Source organism: Nicotiana sylvestris, chromosome 4 (assembly GCF_000393655.2).
Source record: "Nicotiana sylvestris chromosome 4, ASM39365v2, whole genome shotgun sequence".
Taxonomy (NCBI): Eukaryota; Viridiplantae; Streptophyta; class Magnoliopsida; order Solanales; family Solanaceae; genus Nicotiana; species Nicotiana sylvestris.
Window position 1 is genome coordinate 28,840,311 of NC_091060.1, and position 20,751 is coordinate 28,861,061.

Consider the following 20,751-nt stretch of genomic DNA (forward strand, 5'->3'; position numbering starts at 1 on the left):
GTGGTGGATATCCTCCAATTACGAAGAATCTAAAAAAGATCGCATTCCAAAAGATGTAATATAGACAATGTACTTGGACTCAAGGGTCTCAGGATGAGTAGAACTTGATCATTGAAAATTCATGAGCAGCGACTGATCACTTAATTTTTATAATAAAGAAATTTAAACCAATATTTTCATTGTCTCAACTCTCAAGAAATTAATAAATGAGTTTATTGTAACTTTATGAATCTTGAAATGTAATTAATTCGCCAAGACAACAATTAGATCTCTGCGTCTAATTGCAGGAAAATATCATGAGGTCCATAAAGAGAGGCCATGCTAAAACCTCTACGCTGTGGAAGCTCACTTATTTTCTTCAACTCTTCTCGAGAAAGTGACCAATCAAATATTTGAAGGTTCTCTTTCATTCTCTCCTTGTTGAAACTCTTTGTAACAAGACTCACCCCTTGCTCATAAACCCACCTCAATGCTACCTGCACAAATTCAGTTAATTTTTATATTATTAGATCATTTAAAAAATAAATACTGGTAGTTATCTATATTACGTGAAAATAAGATTATATTGTACCACTAGTGTAAAAATATTTTACACAACCAGTATGGTCAGAGGTGTATTCAGTGTAGAAGCTATGGGTTTAGCTAAACCCATTACTTTCGCTCATACCTTATATTTTTGCCCAAAAATAATTATTAAATCTGTACCAACAATAAATTTTGAACACATTAAATTTGTTGGAACGTGGTAAAATTGCGAGTTTGAAGATATAAAGCTCAAATCCTAATATGAGTATGATGTTGCGAGTTTGAAGATATAAAGCTCAAATCCTAATATGAGTATGATGTGGTTATACCTAGGAAAAAAACTCGATCTCGCCAGCAGCTGAACTAAGGCCATTTAGAATTAGGAATATGCATAATCAGTCCAAACATTTCTTGGTTGGATCATGAAAATCGGGAAATAGTTGAACATTAAGGGTGTGTTTGATATAACGGATTTCTTGAAAAACAAGTAGTAGTAATCTTATTCATTTTTCGGTGTTTGGTACGCTAATTAAGGAAAATGACTTCTCAAGAGTATTCATAAATAATTTAGATATAATAAACATGAAGTCATAAACTTTCAAACCAACAACCTTCCGGACTCAGAAATTTCATAAACTTTCGAATCGCTAAACTTTCAAAACCACGGAATTTCGAACCCGTAACCTTTATAATTTCTAAACACGTAAACTTCCAAACACATAAACCTCCGAACTCATAATTTTGGAACTTGTAAAATTTTGAGCCTTTAACGATAAATAAAAAAAATTAAAACTGAAAAATATATTTAAAAAATATTTTTTTTCGGAGGGGGGAGGCAGTAAAACGAAAAAAAAAAACAAAAATTTATATTACAAAAAAAAAGTAAAAAAAAAGTAAAAAAAATTGTGCGGGTGGGGGAGGAGGGTTGGGGTGGGTGGTGAAGAAAAACGAAAAAACAGAAATTTGAAATTGCAAAAAAAAAAAAAAAAAAAAAAATTAAGGTAAAAAAAATATTTTTTTTTGCCGGGGAGGGGGGAGTAGTAGTAGGGTGGGTGGTAAAGGAAAAACTGAAATTTCATTAACAAAAAAAAAAAATTTAGAGAGGGGGTGGGGTGGGTTGGTGAGGGTGGGGAAGGTTGAGAAGAGTTTTGGAAAATATTTTCCCTTCACTTGATAAGGAAAACATTTTTCTCTAATTGGAGGAAAATGAGTTCATAAGGAAATATTTTCCAAAACATTTAAACCAACCAAACATGTGAAAATTGAAAAACATTTTCCGAAAAATATTTTCCTTCGTACCAAACGCACCCTAAAATCTCTTTTATAGTACAAGTTCTACGCGTAATGAACATGATTTAATGCCATTTTTTATTTATGAAAACTTGTTTTATGACCGAAAAAAATTAAGGCATAGAATTGGAGACAAAAGGAAGAGTATCGAGAGAGTGTTCGATAAGAAACCTAGACAAGAAAATGAAAACATAAGAAAACAAGAGAAATTAAGAAACCTGAGCAGTGGTTTTTCCTTTGGATTTGGCAATTTCAGTTAAAACATCACATTCCACAACTCTGTTATCACCCCATACTGTATTATTTGAACCCAAGGGAGAATAAGCAGTGATTTGTATTCCCTTTGCCTTGCAAAATTCCCTCAGTTGCTTTTGTTGCCACATTGGGTTCATCTCCACCTTTCCAAAATACAAGAAAACAAAGGCATCTATATAATAAACATTGCTAATTTACTTCTAATTAAAATAAATTGCCAAAAAAACAGATTTAGTGACGTTTCCAAAGCAGCAATAATAACAATAATATACCTAGTGTGATGTCATAAGTAGGGTCTAGAAAGAGTGGGGTGTACAGAGACTTTACCCCTATTTTATGTGAGGTATGTATTGGGAAAAATTGTCTTTAAGTATAAAGGTGACGTGTCGAAACACGTAAACTGGTCAAATGATCAAAGAATTACAACTAGCCAAGAGGCACGAGTTGAAACAGATACGAGCAAATGGCAGAGGAAGAGGCACGGGCAGGTATACAAATAACCCAGCGCTCGTACCTATCTAAGTCATTTATGTCCGAGAATCAAAAAGAATGAATCTGACAATAGAAAAGAGTGCAGATACGACATTTAATAGGCATTAAATGTGGAAAATGTTAGAGAATTTGTATTGAATGTAATGATTATGTAACGTAGCATTCAATGTCTTTAATTACTCATAATAGCCTCATTATGATATGGGCAAATCGTATATCTCCAAGATATCTATAAAAGGGAGATATCTGATCAATTGTAAGGACACGAAAGACTATTGATATAAACTTTGGTTTACTTGTTTTTCTCTTGATTACTCTCTTGCTACCTAAATTACTTCCTTTTATACACTCTTTTGATTATCAATAACCCGTGTTCTTCTAAATTTTAGCTTTGACTAAAATTTCATTTTTTGGTTAAACAAATTGGTTCCGTTACCGGGAATCTGATAATCTATTTTCTTTTCGCTTAACGTTCCTTGTTGCATCAACTATGTCGAACAACAATGACAACATTCAAGGAAACCAAGAAAACCAAATAAACCAACAACTTCAGAGAGATCCTCAGGATAATAACGCACTGATTATTTCTCTACAAGGCTCTCCTCGGCGATCTCGTGAAGGCACTCCTGAGGGAACTCATACAGATGGACAGGCTCAATTCGAAAATGTTGAAGCTATGTATGAGGCTTTGCAAAAAACTTATTACCGCACAGGTCAATAAAGTTGTTCAGGCCTTGGTTAGTCAGTCACCTGTTGCACCACCCACACCTACTCCAAATAACAACACTCTAGAGAACCCTCATTCCGGGCTTATTAATTCAGGCAGCGGTGGAACCTCCAGTGAATCGCAAGATGGAGAACCAGGTAATTTAGTTAATTCAGATTTACAAAATTTAGTACTAACCTTGCAGAAACAGCTCAAGGAACAAAGTGAGCGCATGGAGTAGATACCTGTAGTGCCGCCCATAATCAAAGGGGTAGATATGGATAGATATTCGCAACAACTTTGGAAGCCAAGTGCTGCTCCACTCCCAATTCCAAAAAAGTTCAAAATGCTTGATATTCCAAAATATGATGGAACAACAGACCCATGAGATCATGTAACTGCATTCACAACGGGTGTAAAAGGCAACGATTTGACTAAGCAGGAGATTGAATCAGTATTAGTCAAAAAATTTGGTGAAATGCTCACCAAAGGAGAGCTAACATGGTATTCTCTTTTGACCTAAAATTCTATAAATTCTTTTGCTGAGCTTGCAGATTCTTTCATCAAAGCACACTCGAGAGCTCAAAAAGTAGAGAAAAGAATGGAGGATATTTTCAAAATCAAGCAAGGGGACTCAGAACTGCTTAGAGAATTCGTGCACAGATTTCAATGTGAAAGAATGACATTGCCACGTGTAACTGACAATTGGGTAGCTATATCTTTCACAAGTAATTTGAATGAAAAAAGCTCGGAAGCTACGAGGAAACTCAAGGAAAGCCTTCGAGAATTCCCGGCTACAACATGGAATGATGTTTATAACAGGTATAGCACGAAGCTGAGGATTGAGGAAGATATTGTTCCACGATTTCAAAAAGAAGAAAAGGTAAGTACGTGACGCGCGAAGACCGAAAAAAGATTCGATAAAAACAGGTACGAGCCTTACATGGGACCTGCGGGAAAGGACTCGCGGTCAAAGCAGGATAATCAAAGGTACGATCACAGATCAAGAAACAGAGAATCAGGTTCTTCATCAATATTTAGGAACGAGTGAAACAACTATGAGTCACGAGATGATGATAGAAATTTAAAAGTAAGATTCGGTGGGTACAACTTTAACGTCAGCACCTCCAAGCTCGTAGCTATTTTGAGAAGCATGGGAGATAAGGTTCGATGGCCAAAGGAAATGAGATCGAATCTAAACAGGCGCAACCCTGACCATTGGTGCGAGTTTCATAATGACCACGGACATAAAACAGCAGATTGCAGATTTTTACAAAGTGAAGTTGATCATTTATTAAAACAAGGATTTCTTACTGAGTTGTTCAGTTAGAAAGACAAGCAAGCTTACATGAAGAACAGGCAGGAGCCTCCAAAACCACCTTCTCCCAAAAGAACTGTCAATGTTATAAGTGGGGGTGAAAACGTCAATGGTATATCATATATTGTAGCTAACAAAATTTCCAAAGTAACAATTACCCAAGGGAAACGGGTGCGGCATATTTTAGAGGAAGACAACATTACATTCAATGACGTAGATGCAGATGGCGTATTAACCCCTCATAACGATGCATTGGTAATATCTTTAATTATACATGATACTAATGTGAAACGAGTTTTGATTGATCCAGGTAGTTCCCTGAACATTATTTTACTAAGAGTATTACGTGAGATGCAAGCTGAAGATAAATTGATACCAAAGGCGCATACTCTATCTGGATTTGATAATTCTAGTGTCCTCACGGAAGGAGAGGTAACACTCACCACATTCACTGAAGGAGTCGTTAAAGATACAAAGTTCCAGGTGGTAGATATGGAGATGGCTTACAACATGATTCTTGGGAGACCATGGATCCATGAAATGGATGTTGTTCCTTCAACCTTGCATCAAGTTATTAAATTTCAATCGCCATGGGGAATCTGTCAAATTCGTGGAGATCAACATACAACCAGGTCTATCAACTCTATTGCAGATACAAGCACGAGAAATGAAGGTAAATAGCAATCACAGAAGGCAGTTGAGTTCACCACAACACAAACCTCAACTGAACAAGGGCAAACAGATGTAGATTCAAGGCCTGATACCATTCAAGAACCAGAAGAGAATGAAAATATCAAAACAACAATAGAGGAATTAGAGTCTGTCGTGTTATTTGCTCAGTGGCCTGATAAAAAAGTTTATGTTGGAGCCAATCTTAGCCAAGGTAAGAGAGGTAAATTAATTGAACTTTTGAAAACTAACGTGGACTGCTTTGCTTGGTCCCATTCTGACATGACAGGAATACCACCGTAGGTGATGACTCATAAACTAAATGAAGATCCATCATACCCTCATGTCAAGCAAAAGAAAAGAAAGCAAGGGACTTTCAAGAATCAGGTAATTCAAGAAGAAGTCCAAAAATTACTAAAAATTGGTTCCATTCGTGAGGTAAAATATCCTAACTGGTTAGCCAACACTGTTGTAGTTCCAAAGAAGAACGGTATGTGGCGGATTTGTATAGATTACACAGATCTTAATAAAGCATGCCCTAAAGATTCTTTTCCACTACCACACATAGATCAATTGATTGATGCAACTGCAGGTCACGAACTATTAAGTTTTTTAGATGCATATTTAGGTTATAATCAGATTAAAATGGATCCGGGAGATGAAGAAAAAACTTCATTCATAACAGACAGGGGGACTTACTGTTATAAAGTAATGCCTTTTGGTCTACAGAATGCAGGTGCAACGTAACAGAGGTTAGTTACCAAAATGTTTCAAGAGCATTTAGGAAAGACTATGGAGGTATATATAGATGATATGCTTGTTATAACTCAGTATTCAAAAGATCACATATCAAACTTATCTGACACATTTTCAATTTTGCGCAAATTTAATATGAAGTTAAATCCCAAAAAATGTGTGTTTGGCGTTGCATCAGGCAAGTTTTTGGGTTTTCTTGTTTCTAACCGTGGTATTGAAGTGAATCCTGCACAGATCAAGGCCATTGAAGAAATCCCTGATATACTTTCAAACAAGAAAGAAGTTCAAAGATTAACAGGGAGAATTGCAGCCTTGGAAAGATTCATTTCTAAATCATCAGAGAAGTGTTTTAAATTCTTCTCAACCTTTAAGAAGCAGGATCATTTCGAATGGAATGAGGAATGTCAACAGGCACTCAGGAATTTGAAAACGTACTTATCAAATCCACCTTTGTTGGCAAAACCAAAGGCTAGGGAAAGACTACTCATTTACCTTGCTGTTTCGGAAGTTGCGGTAAGCGTTGTTTTGGTCCGAGAAGAACAAGGTAAACAATCCTCTATCTACTATGTTAGATAAATCTTTGTTAGATGCGCAGACGCGGTATTCTCAGTTAGAAAAACTTGCACTTGCATTAATCATGGCATTTAGAAAGTTAAAACCTTACTTTCAATGTCATCATATCGCCGTAGTAACTGCCTACCCTTTACGTAATATATTACATAAGCATGAGCTATCAGGTAGGTTAGCTAAGTGGGAAATAGGGTTAAGTAAATACGAAATCACATACCAACCCAGAACTGCTATAAAATCACAAGTGTTAGCTGATTTCGTGGCTGATTTTAGCCAAGGGATGCAATTAAAAGTAGAAAACAAATACAGATATTTAATGGAGCTAACCCGGGAACTTGGACTTTATTCATTGATGGCTCATCTAATGTAAAAGGTGCAGGTTTAGGGATTTTCTTGGTACCACCTACGGGTGAGACCATTCGACAAGATATTAAATGTCACTCCATAACTAACAATGAAGTGGAGTATGAGGCTATGATTGCAGGTCTAGAATTGGCACGAGAACTTGGCATAAATCAGATTATAATTAAGAGCGATTCGCAACTCGTGGTTAATCAAATGTTGGGTACTTATACAGCTAGGGAAGCAAGGATGCAACAATACTTAGAAAAAGTACGGGAATTGATAAAGCAATTTCAAACCTGGAAAGTTATACAAATACCAAGGGATGAAAATGTTAAAGCGGATGCCCTAGCTAATCTCGCATCTGTAGCTAATGTGGCAAGCGATGAAAACTCCTCAGTTATACATTTGTTTCATTCAGTTCTCGATCTTGATAAGAATGAGGTAAATTTTAATAATTTAACTTGGGATTGGAGGAACGAGATTGTTGCTTTTTTTGCAGTATGGTACCGTCCCTTGATAAGAATAAAGCTCATGTGCTTCGAAAGAAGGCTGCTCGGTACTGCTTAAAGCAAGGCAATTTATATCGTAAAATGTTCGGTGGTCCCTTAGCAAGATGCCTCGGACCTTCGCAAACAGAGTATTTAATGAAAGAAATACACGAGAGACATTGCGGGAATCACGTAGGAGGAAGGTCATTGGTAAGAACCTTAATTAGGGTAGGTTATTACTGGCCTAAAATGGAAGAAGAAGCAGAATGTTTCTTGGCCAAATGTGATAAATGTCAAAGGTATGGTAACAATATGCATAGACCTGCGGAGTTATTACACCCGGTCATTGCGCCATGGCCATTTATAAAATGGGGAATGGATATTGTGGGTCCATTAAAACAAGCAAAAGGACAGGTAAAGTTTCTGCTCGTACTCACTGATTATTTTACTAAATGGGTGGAGGCAGGAGCATTTAAACAGGTGCGAGAAAAGGAAGTCAAAGATTTTATTTGGCGGAATATCATATGCCGATTCGGTGTACCAAAGGAGATCGTGTGTGATAATGGCCCTCAATTTATTGGAGCTCAAATCACAGAATTCTTTCAAAGTTGGCAAATTAAAATGATTACGTCAACACCTTATCATCCGGAGGGTAATAAGCAAGAAGAATCAACGAACAAGGTTATTATCAATAATTTAAAGAAATGATTAGAGAAATCAAAAGGTAACTGGCCTAAAGTGTTACCTGGAGTTTTATGGGCATATTGCACAACTGCAAAAACAAGTACAGGAGAAACACCATTTGCATTGGTTTATGGAGCTGAGGCTTTAATCCCAGTTGAGATAGGGAAACCAAGTATGCGGTTCACACAGGTGACACAAGAATCTAATGACGAGGAGATGCGGGTCAATCTAGATTTACTCGAGGGGAGGAGAGAAACTGCATTAATAAGAATGGCAGCACAAAAGCAAGTCATAGAACGATATTACAACCGAAAAGCACGCCTCAAATTCTTCAAAGTGGGGGACTTCGTGCTTAAAGTGGTTTTTCAATCTACAAAGACAGCTAACGCGGGTAAATTAAGTCCAACATGGGAAGGACCCTATAGAGTTCGTGATATTGCAGGAAAGGGAGCATATGAGTTGGAGACAATGGATGGCAAGATACTACCTTCATATTGGAATGTTGTTCATTGTGAAGAGATACTATTTCTAAGGAATACCCACGGTCAGGTATCACCATTTTAAATTTAATTTTTGAATTGTTAAAATTTTACTAATGATTTTAGATGATAGGCAAAAAGCTAACTCGTACTAAATGATAAGTCACGACCTGTAAGGCATACGGAATAACCTAAAATTCCTGGCCTAGTGTTACAATTATTCTTATAGAAATTCATAAGGGTTAACCAGTCTTCATCTAAAATCGCACCTCCGAGTCCCATATGTTTTTCCTTTTTAGGAAAAGGATCAAATGAGAGAAACTATCAAGTGCTCGAGGCTTCATACTTCAATACTCAAACACTTGGGGGACTACATAATATACACAGATATGTGTATAAAGAAGGCAAAGAAGATTAAGAAAAAAATCAAGCCTAAAAGAGTCAAGTGCAGAGTAAAAGTCACGAGATGGAGCCACGAGCTAAGGCCAAAGAAAAACCTCACTATAGTTAGGGTAAAGGCTATGTACTAAAACGGGTTATAAGGAAAAACCCCGTGTCTATTATTCTTCTTTTGAAAAAATCTGTTACAAGAAAAATAGTTACGAGAAAGTTATAGATGTAATTCAAATACATGTAAAGTATTATTCAAAACTTGTCAAAGTTATTTCAAAGAAACATGTGTGTTCCTATTTCTTTTATCGTATGACAATACCATTATGAAGTTGAGACGTCTTCTTCATTAAGTATCGCAATATAAAAGGGCCCTCTTTTATAAAACTCATGTTTAAATTAATTAGTCATGAGGTTAACAGAAGCATTTTAGAAAAACAAAAATGTAAATTATTCTGTAAGTCCTTAAAAATAAAGGCAAGAATAAAGCAAACAGAAGTTTAAGATAATAACATGAAAAACTTCTTAATATGTAAATAATCTAAGACTATGTTCGAACTTAGTCATAAAGCTATGAAATTGTTTATACAGATTGCCCCATAAAAGACTTGGGGACTTGCATTTCCAAAATCAACCCTCAAATGAAGCTAATGGTATGATTACAATTTTCCAAAATAAAAACAAAAACAAAATCATTCAAATGATTAAAACTGGTCACTGAAAAGTTTGTGGAACTGAAGCAGGAACATCAATAGCAGCGGGCTCAATTTGGGCAGGTGCATCAACAGATGCGGTTTCAACTTGGCTTGTAGCAATAGGCTCGATTGGGCTTGAAAGAGTTGGGATACCTGTATCAGCTTCAACATTCACGGGAGCTTCAACCATGGGAGAAGGGAAGTCCTGAGTTTGCCGAGTTTTTCAATGGTTTCATTTATCTTAGCTAACTCTGACTCCAGGTTGAAGTTTTCTCGGCCAACTTCAATTAGGGTATCTCGATGTGAATTCAAAAATGCCCAACTTACCTCAACAGCAGATTTTTCTTCAAGGGTCTCATAATCCTTTTCCCAATCAGCAATCTCATTCTTTAGCTCTTCATTTTCAGCTAAGGCGGAGTTGTAAGAAGCTTGAAGATAGGCATGTTAGCTCTCTAAAGCACGAACCTTATCAGCCGAGACTCGAAGGTCTTCTTGTGCTTGAGTTAAGCTTTGCACGAGCTCCCCAGCATAAACTTCTTTTTGACTCAAAAGAGCCTTCAACTCTCTGTTCTCTTCGCTGGCCTTAAATAGTTGCTCTGAGAAGGAAGATTCGAGATGTTCTTTGTCTTTTTCTACTTGGCTTGAGGAAGCTTTTGCAACCGCTAACTCTGAAGTTAAAGCCCGCACCTGCTGCTCTAAGGTACTCTTGCTTTCTTGTAAATCTTCCATATCAATTTGTGCACTCTCAAATTGTTCGTTCCAATTGATCGCCTCCAATTGAGAATCACGTGCTACCTTCTCCAAGAGAGGGATTCTGTTTATCATTTCTGTGCCGATAAGATTGGCCTAAAAAAGGAAGGGAAATAAGAATATAAGAATCCCAAAGATAAAAAAAAATTACAAAGTAAAGAAGGGAGAAAAGGAAAATACCTTCAAAGTGGCATGCTCGATATCATTCATTAGAGTCAGGGAACTATGGCTCTCCAACTTTGCTTTTTCTATTGGACCGATTAAAGGTTACAGCCATACATCTGCCTGACCTGACTTCCTCAAAAGGCTGCTATCAGCAGGAACTTCAATGGTTACCCTCCTCATAGCGGCACTTCTACTTGAAGAGCCCACTTCCGTATGGTGAACGACAGGAGGGGGAATTGTCGAAGGAGGAGTGGTAGAGGAAGATAAAACAATAGAAGAAGGAACAGAAACAGCTGGGGCTGGTAAGGAAGGAATCACGGGCATGGGAGTTGAAAAAGAAGATAAGGGTATTTCATCTAAAACAGGCCTTAAACTTCCACTACCAAAATCACTGAAGAAAAGTTGATCAACAGACTCATGAGTATCATGGGGAGTGACGTCATCGTCAGGAATTATTACTGGGTTTCAACAGGTTCGATAAGAGGAACAGAAAGACGAGGGGAAACTTCAGCTTCGTCATCAGAGACGATGTGTCTCCTAGCTCGTGGCCTCGTCACCAGGGAACCCCCATCTTCCTCTTCTTTAGAGTCTTCTTCTTCAATAGTTTTCCTTTTTGCAGAAGAAGAACTCAAGACTATTTCTCGGGCTCTTTCTAAAGATATATGGGTTCCCGAAGGAGTACGGGTTCCCGAAGAGACACGAGAGTCCGCAACTGATTCAGCAGTAACTCCTCGAATAGCAAATCCTGGTAAAAAGAAGGATGGAAGTTAGAACAATAAAGAAAAATATATACATGCGTGAAAGATGAAATAAAAACTCTTACCATGAGTCTTTACTTTCCAACCGTAACGGTTAGAAAGTGTTTTCCAAGACCTACCATCTATTGGTGCGGTCTTCAGCAATTTATCTACCCAACCACAGAAATTGGAAATATCCTCCACCACTCCCATGGTTGCTAAAAAAAAGAGAGCAAAATTAGAGAAGTTGATAAACTTGAAGGAAAAAAGGAACGAGATGGATAAAAGACTTACGTGCAAAATTCCACTTCTGAGGGAAGGGAACATTATTCTCACCCACTAAACCAACAGTGGGGGCAGCAACAACTCGGGCGTACCAGCCACAGTCCTTGTCATCTTCAGGGCTCACTAAAACTCTCTGACTCATGGCCACTAGGGTAAAAACACCATTATGAAAAAATCTAGGGGAGTAAAGATGAATCAGGTGAGAGAAAGTAAAGGAAACGTCAGCCATATTGGTTAAATGCCTCAAACAGGCAACAGCCCTCCATATGATTGGGCCAATTTGACCCAAACAGACATTAAAAAAAGGGCAAAATTCAAGAATGACTGGGTCAATAGCCGGTTTGAACCCTAACGTGAAAGGGTATGTATAAACAAAAGAGAACCCAGTCAAGTAAGAAGTAATTCTCTGATTTGGATTAGGGATAATAATGGGAAAATCATTACTCCAATGACAATCTTTACGAACTACAGGAGTCAAAACTTCTGTAATTTGAGTGGGGTAAGCGTCAGCACAATCTAAAGCGGAAACATGGTTTCTAAGAGATTCCCTATCATGGTAAAAAGATAGGTCTGTAGGGACTATCTCCTCTACTAAAGGCTCACGTAATGGTTCAGAAGGGTCTTTATCCCTAGAAGAAGATTTGTGAGAAAGGTAACCTCTGGTTCTAGAAGAAGGACCAGAACTAGGAGAATGTATAGACGAACCACCACCGTGAGTAAACCCTAAGCTACGAAGCCTACCTCCCCTTCTATGTCTAATGCAGACATTAGGGAAGGTATCAACAATGGGAACTCTCCTAGGGTTAGGGTTTGGTGAAGACATGGCGAAGAAGAATAATGTGAGGAAGAAGTGAACTGAGATTTGAGGAATTAAGTGTTCAATAAGCTTTATGTGGTAAAAGACAAGACAAGAAGTTAAATTTATATTAATACGCCACCGCCAAGGTAAAAGTGCAGTGATGGAAGGACCATAATAATGATAACTGGCACTTCATGAATAGTGGAGCCGTAAAAAGCCTTGAAAAGGGCTGCAAAACTGCAGAACCAATGGAAAAATGACACATGTACGGAGCATTAAATGGAAGCGACAATTGAAGCGTCAATTTTGTCATAGCATTAATGGTGACAAAAATTCTCTTTTAATGAAATCCACTTCCCAAATATTCAACTGATGAATAAATGGAAAGTGGGGGGACTATCTGTATTGGAAAAAATTGTATTTAAGTAAAAAGGTGACGTATTTCGACACGTAGACTGGTCAAATGATCAAAGAATTACAACTAGCCAAGAGGCACGAGTTGCAACAGATACGAGCAAATGGGAGAGGAAGAGGCACGGGCAGGTATACAAATAACCCAGCGCCAGTACCTATCTAAGTCATTTATATCCGAGAATCAAAAGGAATGAATCTGACAATAGAAAAGAGTGCAGATACGACATTTAATAGGCATTAAATGTGGAATACGTTAGAGAATTTGTATTGAATATAATGATTATGTAACGTAGCATTCAATGTCTTTAATTACTCATAATAACCTCATTATGATATGGGCAAAACGTATATCTCCAAGATATCTATAAAAGGGAGATATCTGATCAATTGTAAGGACACGAAAGACTATTGATATAAACTTTGGTTTACTTGTTTTTCTCTTGATTACTCTCTTGCTACCTAAATTACTTCCTTTTATACACTCTTTTGATTATCAATCACCCGTATTCTTCTAAATTCTAGCTTTGACTAAAATTTTATTTTTTGATTAAACAAGATAGAAGTATTATTTCTGATAGTCCCTCGGCTCCAAAAAAGAATTTTCAAAATCAGGTTTGAAAAGTAATAGAGTAAAATCTGACATTTTCAAAAGCAAAGAATTAAAACACGAACCGAGCATAGACGGATTCAAGAGTTTTTTGTCAATGGATATGAAGTAGCATTCCACCAAGTTTTCCTTTGTGGCATTAATGGTTGCATACTTAAAATAAATACACAAATATTTAAAATATTTACTTGTGTAAATATTTCGAGTTGAATACAATGAGTACGTCCAAATATAAAATGTGCACCTGTTGTTGGGTTTTGTTATTAATAATAGGCGAAATGACTTCCTGGCCACTTAAACTTGTATCGGTTTGTAAAGCCGATATATGAACTTATATTTTTTCCATTTGAACACTTCAACTTGACGGAATGAATACTAATAAACACTTTCTGTTGAACATGTTCACCAATCGCTCTGACATGAATGTCATGTCACATGTTTGGTTTTTATTATATGACATGTGGATTTGTGGGTCCTATATTATTAGAAAAAAATTAATCTTTAAAATTTTTAATTTCTTTTTCGTTCTCTTTTTTCTCCACCATACAGAGCCTATCCAACAACTCTAAACCTTAGCCATTTTCAACCACCATCATCTTCTTCCTCCTATAAGAAAGCTTCGTCCAAACTCCAAACCTCACCAATATATAATGGGACAGGGATAGTCCCTCCCGAGAACTACTCGACTTTGATTCCAAACCCTGCCCTCCTCATATTGACGGCTTCTTTGCTAAGCCCCACCTGCAAACCCTAGATTTCCCCAAAACAGCTCCAGTCCGATCTGAAAGAGCTCAGTGACGGCCAAGAAGAATCAGATGATAATGATGCTAATGAATCAAATATCCGGTCTTACATTTCTTTTTCTAGTAAATCATCGCATAACAATTTGGACTATTTTTAGATTTGTGCTTGCCATCCTTGTGCATGAGCCATTTAGTGAATAGGGAAGAGAAAGAGAAAAACAAACGGGGAAGGAGGGGGAGTAGGATAGAAAATAAACGTTTACAGGACGGGGGAGTTGCTTGGGAAGATGAGAGAGGTGGGAGGAGAGGGGAAAAGACAAGGGGAGAGAGTTAGATCTTTTTTTTCCCTTTCTTATTTATATTTTATTCTATTTCTAATATTGTTTTAATAAAAATAAAATTATTCACGCGCTTTGACAGTGTGATTTGCATACAATTTAGCCATGTCAGCTGTGTCACTTTCACGTAGGCTTGGTCAATGGTCAAATGTGTTTATTAGTATTCATTTCGTCAAATTGAAGTGTTCAAATGAAAAAAATATAAGTTCATGTATCGGCTTTACAAACCGATACAAGTTTAAGTGGCCAGGAAGCCATTACGCTTTAATAATAAAAGAGGTGTAAATGGAAAATGGTGGGAAAAGAAATGGAGGAAAGTGAAATTTTGAATTAGTCCACTTTATTAATGCACTTTGTCCCTCATTGGTAGAAGGAAAGAAAATATTTGTGTATATATAGAGAAGCTCATCTTTTAGCTCTTAAAGAGTTAAGAAGAAGGCAAGCCTCGCGCCGTCGTCATTGCTCGGCTTCGGTCAAAGATTTATTGATTAATCTTTTTTGACAATTCTTTTCAATAATTTAATTAATTAATTAACGAAAATTCAATCCGGAATAACCCATGACCCGCAACCCGGTCCGTTTTCTTTCCTGGATTATTTTAAAATCCGTTTGTTTTTCCAGTAATATTTCCCCACCTGTTCCAACAGCTATAGCGATTCTAAAAGGCTTGTAAACCTTTTTAGAAACAGTGTCAAATGGGCTATAAATATTCCTTCAATCCCAGAATTTTTACTTACTAAATTTTCTGATTATCTTCTTCTTCTTCTTCTGCACAATATTTTCCAGTGTGTTTTACGACCATTGAGTGGTTCGCCGATCACTGGGGTTTTGGGTACCAATACATTGGTGAGTTAAATCGTTCTATCCTGGGAGGATATATTCCATAACCTCGAGTACTTGAGGAGAATAATTTATTTAACGACACACAATATTTTGACGTTCTAGTTCTATTAACTTTCTGTTTTTCAAAAAATTTATTGTTTTATTGATTTTACAGCAATACAGATTGCTTAACACCTGCCCCTTGGAGTTGGTTGGTTCAGTCAATTTACTCCATTTGATCCTTTTTATCCGTCATTTTAGTTAAAAAAACATTTGATTTTAACACATTAAAAAATCAAAAAGACATTAATTATTCTTCTACATTTCCTTATTTTGACTACTCCAACAAGGTATTTAGAAGAGATAAGGTAATTTGGTCAAACATTTCTTACAAAATTACAACTATTATTAGGTGATTTGTTTCTCCGTCAATATAGAAAGAGAAAAAAATGATTTTACCACATTAAAAAATCAAAAAGACATTAATTATTTTTCAATATTTCCTACTCTGACTACTCCAAGAAGAAATTTCGAAGAGATAAGGTAATTTTAGTCAAATATTTCTTTATAAAATTACAACTATTATTAGGTGATTTTCTTAATGGACATTCCAAAACCTTAAACAACAACCACCACAAGAACAACAATAACATATCCAGTGTAATCTTACAAGTAGATTAATGTGCACGCAGCCTTACCCCTACCTTGTACAGATAGAGAAAATGTTTCCAATAGACAAACGATCAAAACCTTAAAAAATGAAATTTAAAAAATGGGTTATTTTTATTTTGGGGAGCTGAAAAGATTGGAAAAAGACTCACTTGATTGATAGCAGGAGGAATTTTAGCAATGGAAAGGAGTTCCTCAAGCTTTTTGCAAGAGAAATTACTAACACCAATTCCCTTTGTGAGGCCAAGACTCTTGCATTCTTCCATTCCTTCCCACACACCTTTGATATCCAATGGGTGAATGATTTCTTTAGGCACTGGGAGTGTTTGTATTGTTTCACTTATTCTCAGTGGCATGTGAATTAGATACATATCCACATATTCCAATTGCAAATTTCTGCACAAAAAAAGTAAAAAGTTTAGAATTACTTCGACAAGATTTTGGAACAGATTTAAATGTTTGCTTAAAAACTATAAATTCAATACTTGTCAACTCTTGGTACCACGAAGCTCTCTTATAATTGATATAATGGTAGGATGTCGCCAGATATTCTATGGGTTAGCTATCCCGCTTCCTATATAGGATAGTTTAGTTTCACCATTTTAGTGTAAAATTTATCATTAGAGTAGCTAATACCTATAACCAAATATGAAATAAATATCACCCAAAAAAAATTTCGGAATTATTATTCTTATCTCATGTACCAAATGACCTAGTAAAATTTAATTCAATTCATTCTTTTTGTAGAAACTGTTTAATTTTGTTGAATTGGTTTGTAACTCTAATGGTTTGACACCGACGACAGACATTGGTTGTTTTGTCTTTCGTCGCTCTTCCAAGACACTCCAGAAATGCGCCGCATAACAGCTGAACAAATAAATTCTTGAACCAATGCAAATTAAGCATGTCAAAAAAGTCACGTCTTGTTATCGGGTGCGTGTCGGCAGAGGCGGATCCACGATTTTCGGAGGATGGGTTCACCCTTACTTTTTAAAAAGAAATTAAACCAAAAAGGTTAGTAGGGGATTTGATCCTCTAACCTTAGTCTATTGGAAATTAGAGACCAAAACCAATGCACCACTTGATCTCTTTTGACCATGGATTCCATCAAGTATATATATCTATTTTTGTCAAATTATGTACATCGTATCTATACTTTAACCCGAGGACCACGGGTTCACTTGAACCATATTTTACATGGTAGATCCGCCCTGCGTGTCGGATCCTCCAAAAATAATATTGGAAGATCTGACATATGTATGGCAACATTTTAAACAGTCCACACAACATAAACTATACCTGATGTCACTGAGTTTACCGCCATGTATAACTCACAGTTACACTTTTTTGTTAATCATATTTTTTTATTCTGCCCTTCTAAAAAGAATATTGGCTCAAACAATTTTATCTCTGTCTATCCAAACGACAGGACATTAATGTTTCGGCAAAAGTAGACATATGACGTACGAAAAGTTCATTTGTGAATTGTGACATAAGTTTTTTAAGTTTTTGGAAATAAATTAAATTTATGAAAACTACATTAAAAAAATACTACAAGTCAGTAATAGCTAATAATCCAAAATATTTATAAAAAAACGGGGTCAAAGAACAACCTCTTTCTAACTTCCCAAATAGTATATCATCACATAAATTGGTAGTATAAAGGAAGTATCACTTACTGAAGACTGAGTTTACAAGCAGGAACAACTTGATCACGTTGAGCAAAAGTGGACCATAATTTAGTAGTGATGAAAAGCTCATCCCTCGACTTGATGATACCAAGATGAAGAGCCTCAACAATGGCTTCTCCTAGAGGGTTTTCCGATGGATAAATAAATGCCGTGTCGAAGTGGCGGTAGCCGGCTTTAATGGCTTCCAATAGGGTAGATTTCACTGTCTCCGCCGACTCCGCCGGCGGAAATGACGAAGCAGTTCCCATGCCAATTACTGGCATAGCCTTGTCACAATTGTTCAACCTCACTTCTTGCATTTTTGGCCTTCTTGTGTGAATGTCTTGATACTAAACTTAAAATGCTCAACTTTAGTACTTAATTGGTAAGAGTATTTGTTTATAGAAAAAACTTTCATTCTTTTTTGGTAAACTGAAAATTACTAAATGAAAATTTGCAAAATCTTTAATAATTTACCTTGCATAGATCTTGGGATTATTATAGACAAATGATTAATTTTTCACATATAATTAATGAGTGTGGGAAAGACTTAATTATGTGGAAAAAGAATCATTTGTCAATTTGGAATCCAAGTTATTTCATCTTGACATGTCAAGGGAAAAACAGATATGTACTAATGACACTTATCTTCTTGGATATTTGAATATGTTCCCGAATATTTTAATAAAATTATACAAGGTATTTCTTATTTCATTTCCAGTTATAATTTCTATTACTAGTGCACTACCCTTCTACATGTAAAGGAACGAAAATTTACGTTACCGGAATTTACTTTAGTTGTTTTCGCAGTATGAGGCTTGTATATAATTTGAATTTATTAAAGGAATTTTTACACCCTATAGAAAACCTTAGTACCCTATTTATTTTAAATAAATACCATTTTAAAATATTACATCCTATAAATACCTTTATCATTTATAGCAAAAAATCTAAATATAGTTACATCCTACAATTAAGGCACCATATATGCTAAATATTATTTTTCTCTCTCCTTTTTAGTATTTTCTCTCACATAATTACCGCGTATCTGCAAACCCCAATACAATCTCTCTCTGTTTGCATATAACCAGATTCTCTTCTCCCACAAACCCTAGTTTCTTAACTCTTCTCCCACCCAAATTCTTAATTTTCTGCTCCGCGTCACCAACGTGCAGATGGCTTGTCAAGTGAAGATGATGAAAAATTCAAGCAAATACTCCAGGAGCGAATTAAGGGGATTTCCGCTATGTCACCTGAAGATCTTGGTGCTGCTAAAGAAGAGCGGCAACTTGTGGATTCCCTCTCGAGTACCTGCTACAATGAGCCTTCTTCTCTTAGAGAACAAGGCCTAGTTGTTCTCCCCGGAGAGGATGATGCATTACCGCCTGATGTGGCTAGTAAGCATTTTGAACCACCTCTGAGAGCCTGGGCCTCAAATAGGAATGAGGATACGAGGCCGAGTAGCAGCGGCTGTGATTTCTTGCACCAGAACTTCCAAGGCTGGAGTTTTTGTAGATGTGTTAGGGGGCTGACAAGCCGGAATTAATGGCTGGCCACCGGCCGGCGAAGCCATAGGGCTGTTTCTCTCTCTAGATCGCCCAAATCGCCTATTTGTATTCAGTTGTATTCGAATGTATTCTTCAGCTGTATTCACTTGTATTCAGGTTTAATCAGTTGTATTTAACTATTTTATTCAGTAGTAGTTAATTGTATTCAAGTATTTTATACAACTGTATTCAGTTGTAGTTAGTTATATTCATCTATTTTATTCAACAGAAGTTAGTTGTATTTTGTTGCATTCAAGAGTTTATTTAGTTGTATTTTTGTTGTATTCAAGTGTTTTATTCAGATGAATTAAGGTGTATTTTGTTGTATTCAACTGTATTATTCATATGTATTTCTCTTTATTCAGCTATAATCTTTATTATGTATCTTTCAAATACAGATTAATGAGGGATCGTTTTAGTTCGTTGAGTTAAATTAGGAGAATATCATGTGATTTTATTTCCTTCCGTTTTTAGCGTTAATATGTTACTGTATTTAATGTTAATGTCGCTTGAATACAGCTAAATACATGTCAAACTTAGCTGGAATTCCAGATTTTACGCCTATATTTTTTGTTGTATTAATGAATACAACAGCTTAAATACATGAAATACATTGTATAAAAACATAAAAGGTATCTATAACACGTAATTAGCAAAAGGTATCTATAAATGACTAATTAGACCAAAAAGATGGTGCTTTATGAAAAATTCCCTTTATTAAAATACCGTTTTATATAATGATAAATGTTGCCTTATGTAGAAGATGGACAGTTTAGACGGCAATAAAAATTTGAAAGGATCCATTAACAATTTTGCCGGCCAAACCATAAGCAATAGTTGAGCTATGTTTTTTTTTTTTTTTTTTTTTTTTTTGGGGGGGGGGGTTTCCGTCTCCTATTTGGTACTCACTTTGGGCTCGACTAATTAGATTCATGTCAGAAAGTTCCACTTTAGGGGTAAACCGCTCCCTGCCAATGGCAATACTAATTTCGTGACTCAAACTCGAGACCTTTGATTGAGAATGGAATTATATACCACCGACCGTAACGTTTGATGGTTGAAGCTTGCAAATAAGATAAGTCGGGATGAAATATATTATTCAAATTTCATCAAGTGTCATCCTTTCTTCATCAATTTCTTTTCTCTCTATTGAGGGTTGTTTCTCCTCCCTCCAATTTTCTTTTCTTAGGTAGTAGGACTAAGTATTCACTCATTATGTGCCAACTCCACAATGTATGCATATTTTGTTTAATTAGTGTGGAATTTAGAATTATTAGTTATTGTTAAATACTACTTTTATAATGTTGTCGAATGTAACAAAGATAATGGCATTGTATGACTGAAAATGATTATGAGGATTTCTTGTCTTTATTTTTATGTTGTTAATGTTTGTGATATAATATTTGCACTAAGCTGTCATAATTTTATTATTTTTGATTGGAACTGGCTGGTTCTCCTCGAAATGTGATAAAAGTGATTAATATCTGAGAAATATCAAGCTCTCCAATGGAGGAAACTTCTGCAGCAGTTTAGAGAGAGAATA

The 20,751-nt window shown here is 36.1% G+C and overlaps 1 protein-coding gene across 1 annotated transcript; it reads right to left on the bottom strand.

Annotated features, from left to right (window-relative positions):
* Nucleotides 1-263: 263 nt before the first annotated feature.
* LOC104245176 (D-galacturonate reductase-like) lies at nt 264-17,981 on the bottom strand. Its single transcript, XM_009800743.2, has 4 exons — nt 17,671-17,981; nt 16,144-16,387; nt 2,034-2,213; nt 264-476 (listed from the first exon to the last, which is right to left on the bottom strand). The coding sequence occupies exons 1-4, from the start codon at nt 17,979-17,981 to the stop codon at nt 264-266; spliced, it is 948 nt and encodes a 315-aa protein (XP_009799045.1).
* Between the last annotated feature and the right edge of the window lie 2,770 nt (nt 17,982-20,751).

What these genes read in the sequence shown, in the direction of transcription:
- LOC104245176 (XM_009800743.2), bottom strand. Translation starts at nt 17,981, where the DNA reads ATGCAAGAAGTGAGGTTGAACAATTGTGACAAGGCTATGCCAGTAATT. An exon ending in GCTTGTAAACTCAGTCTTCA is followed by an intron (nt 16,388 to 17,670) that starts GTAAGTGATACT and finishes TTTTTTGTGCAG; the next exon opens with AAATTTGCAATTGGAATATG. An exon ending in AAGGAAAAACCACTGCTCAG is followed by an intron (nt 477 to 2,033) that starts GTTTCTTAATTT and finishes GAATTTGTGCAG; the next exon opens with GTAGCATTGAGGTGGGTTTA.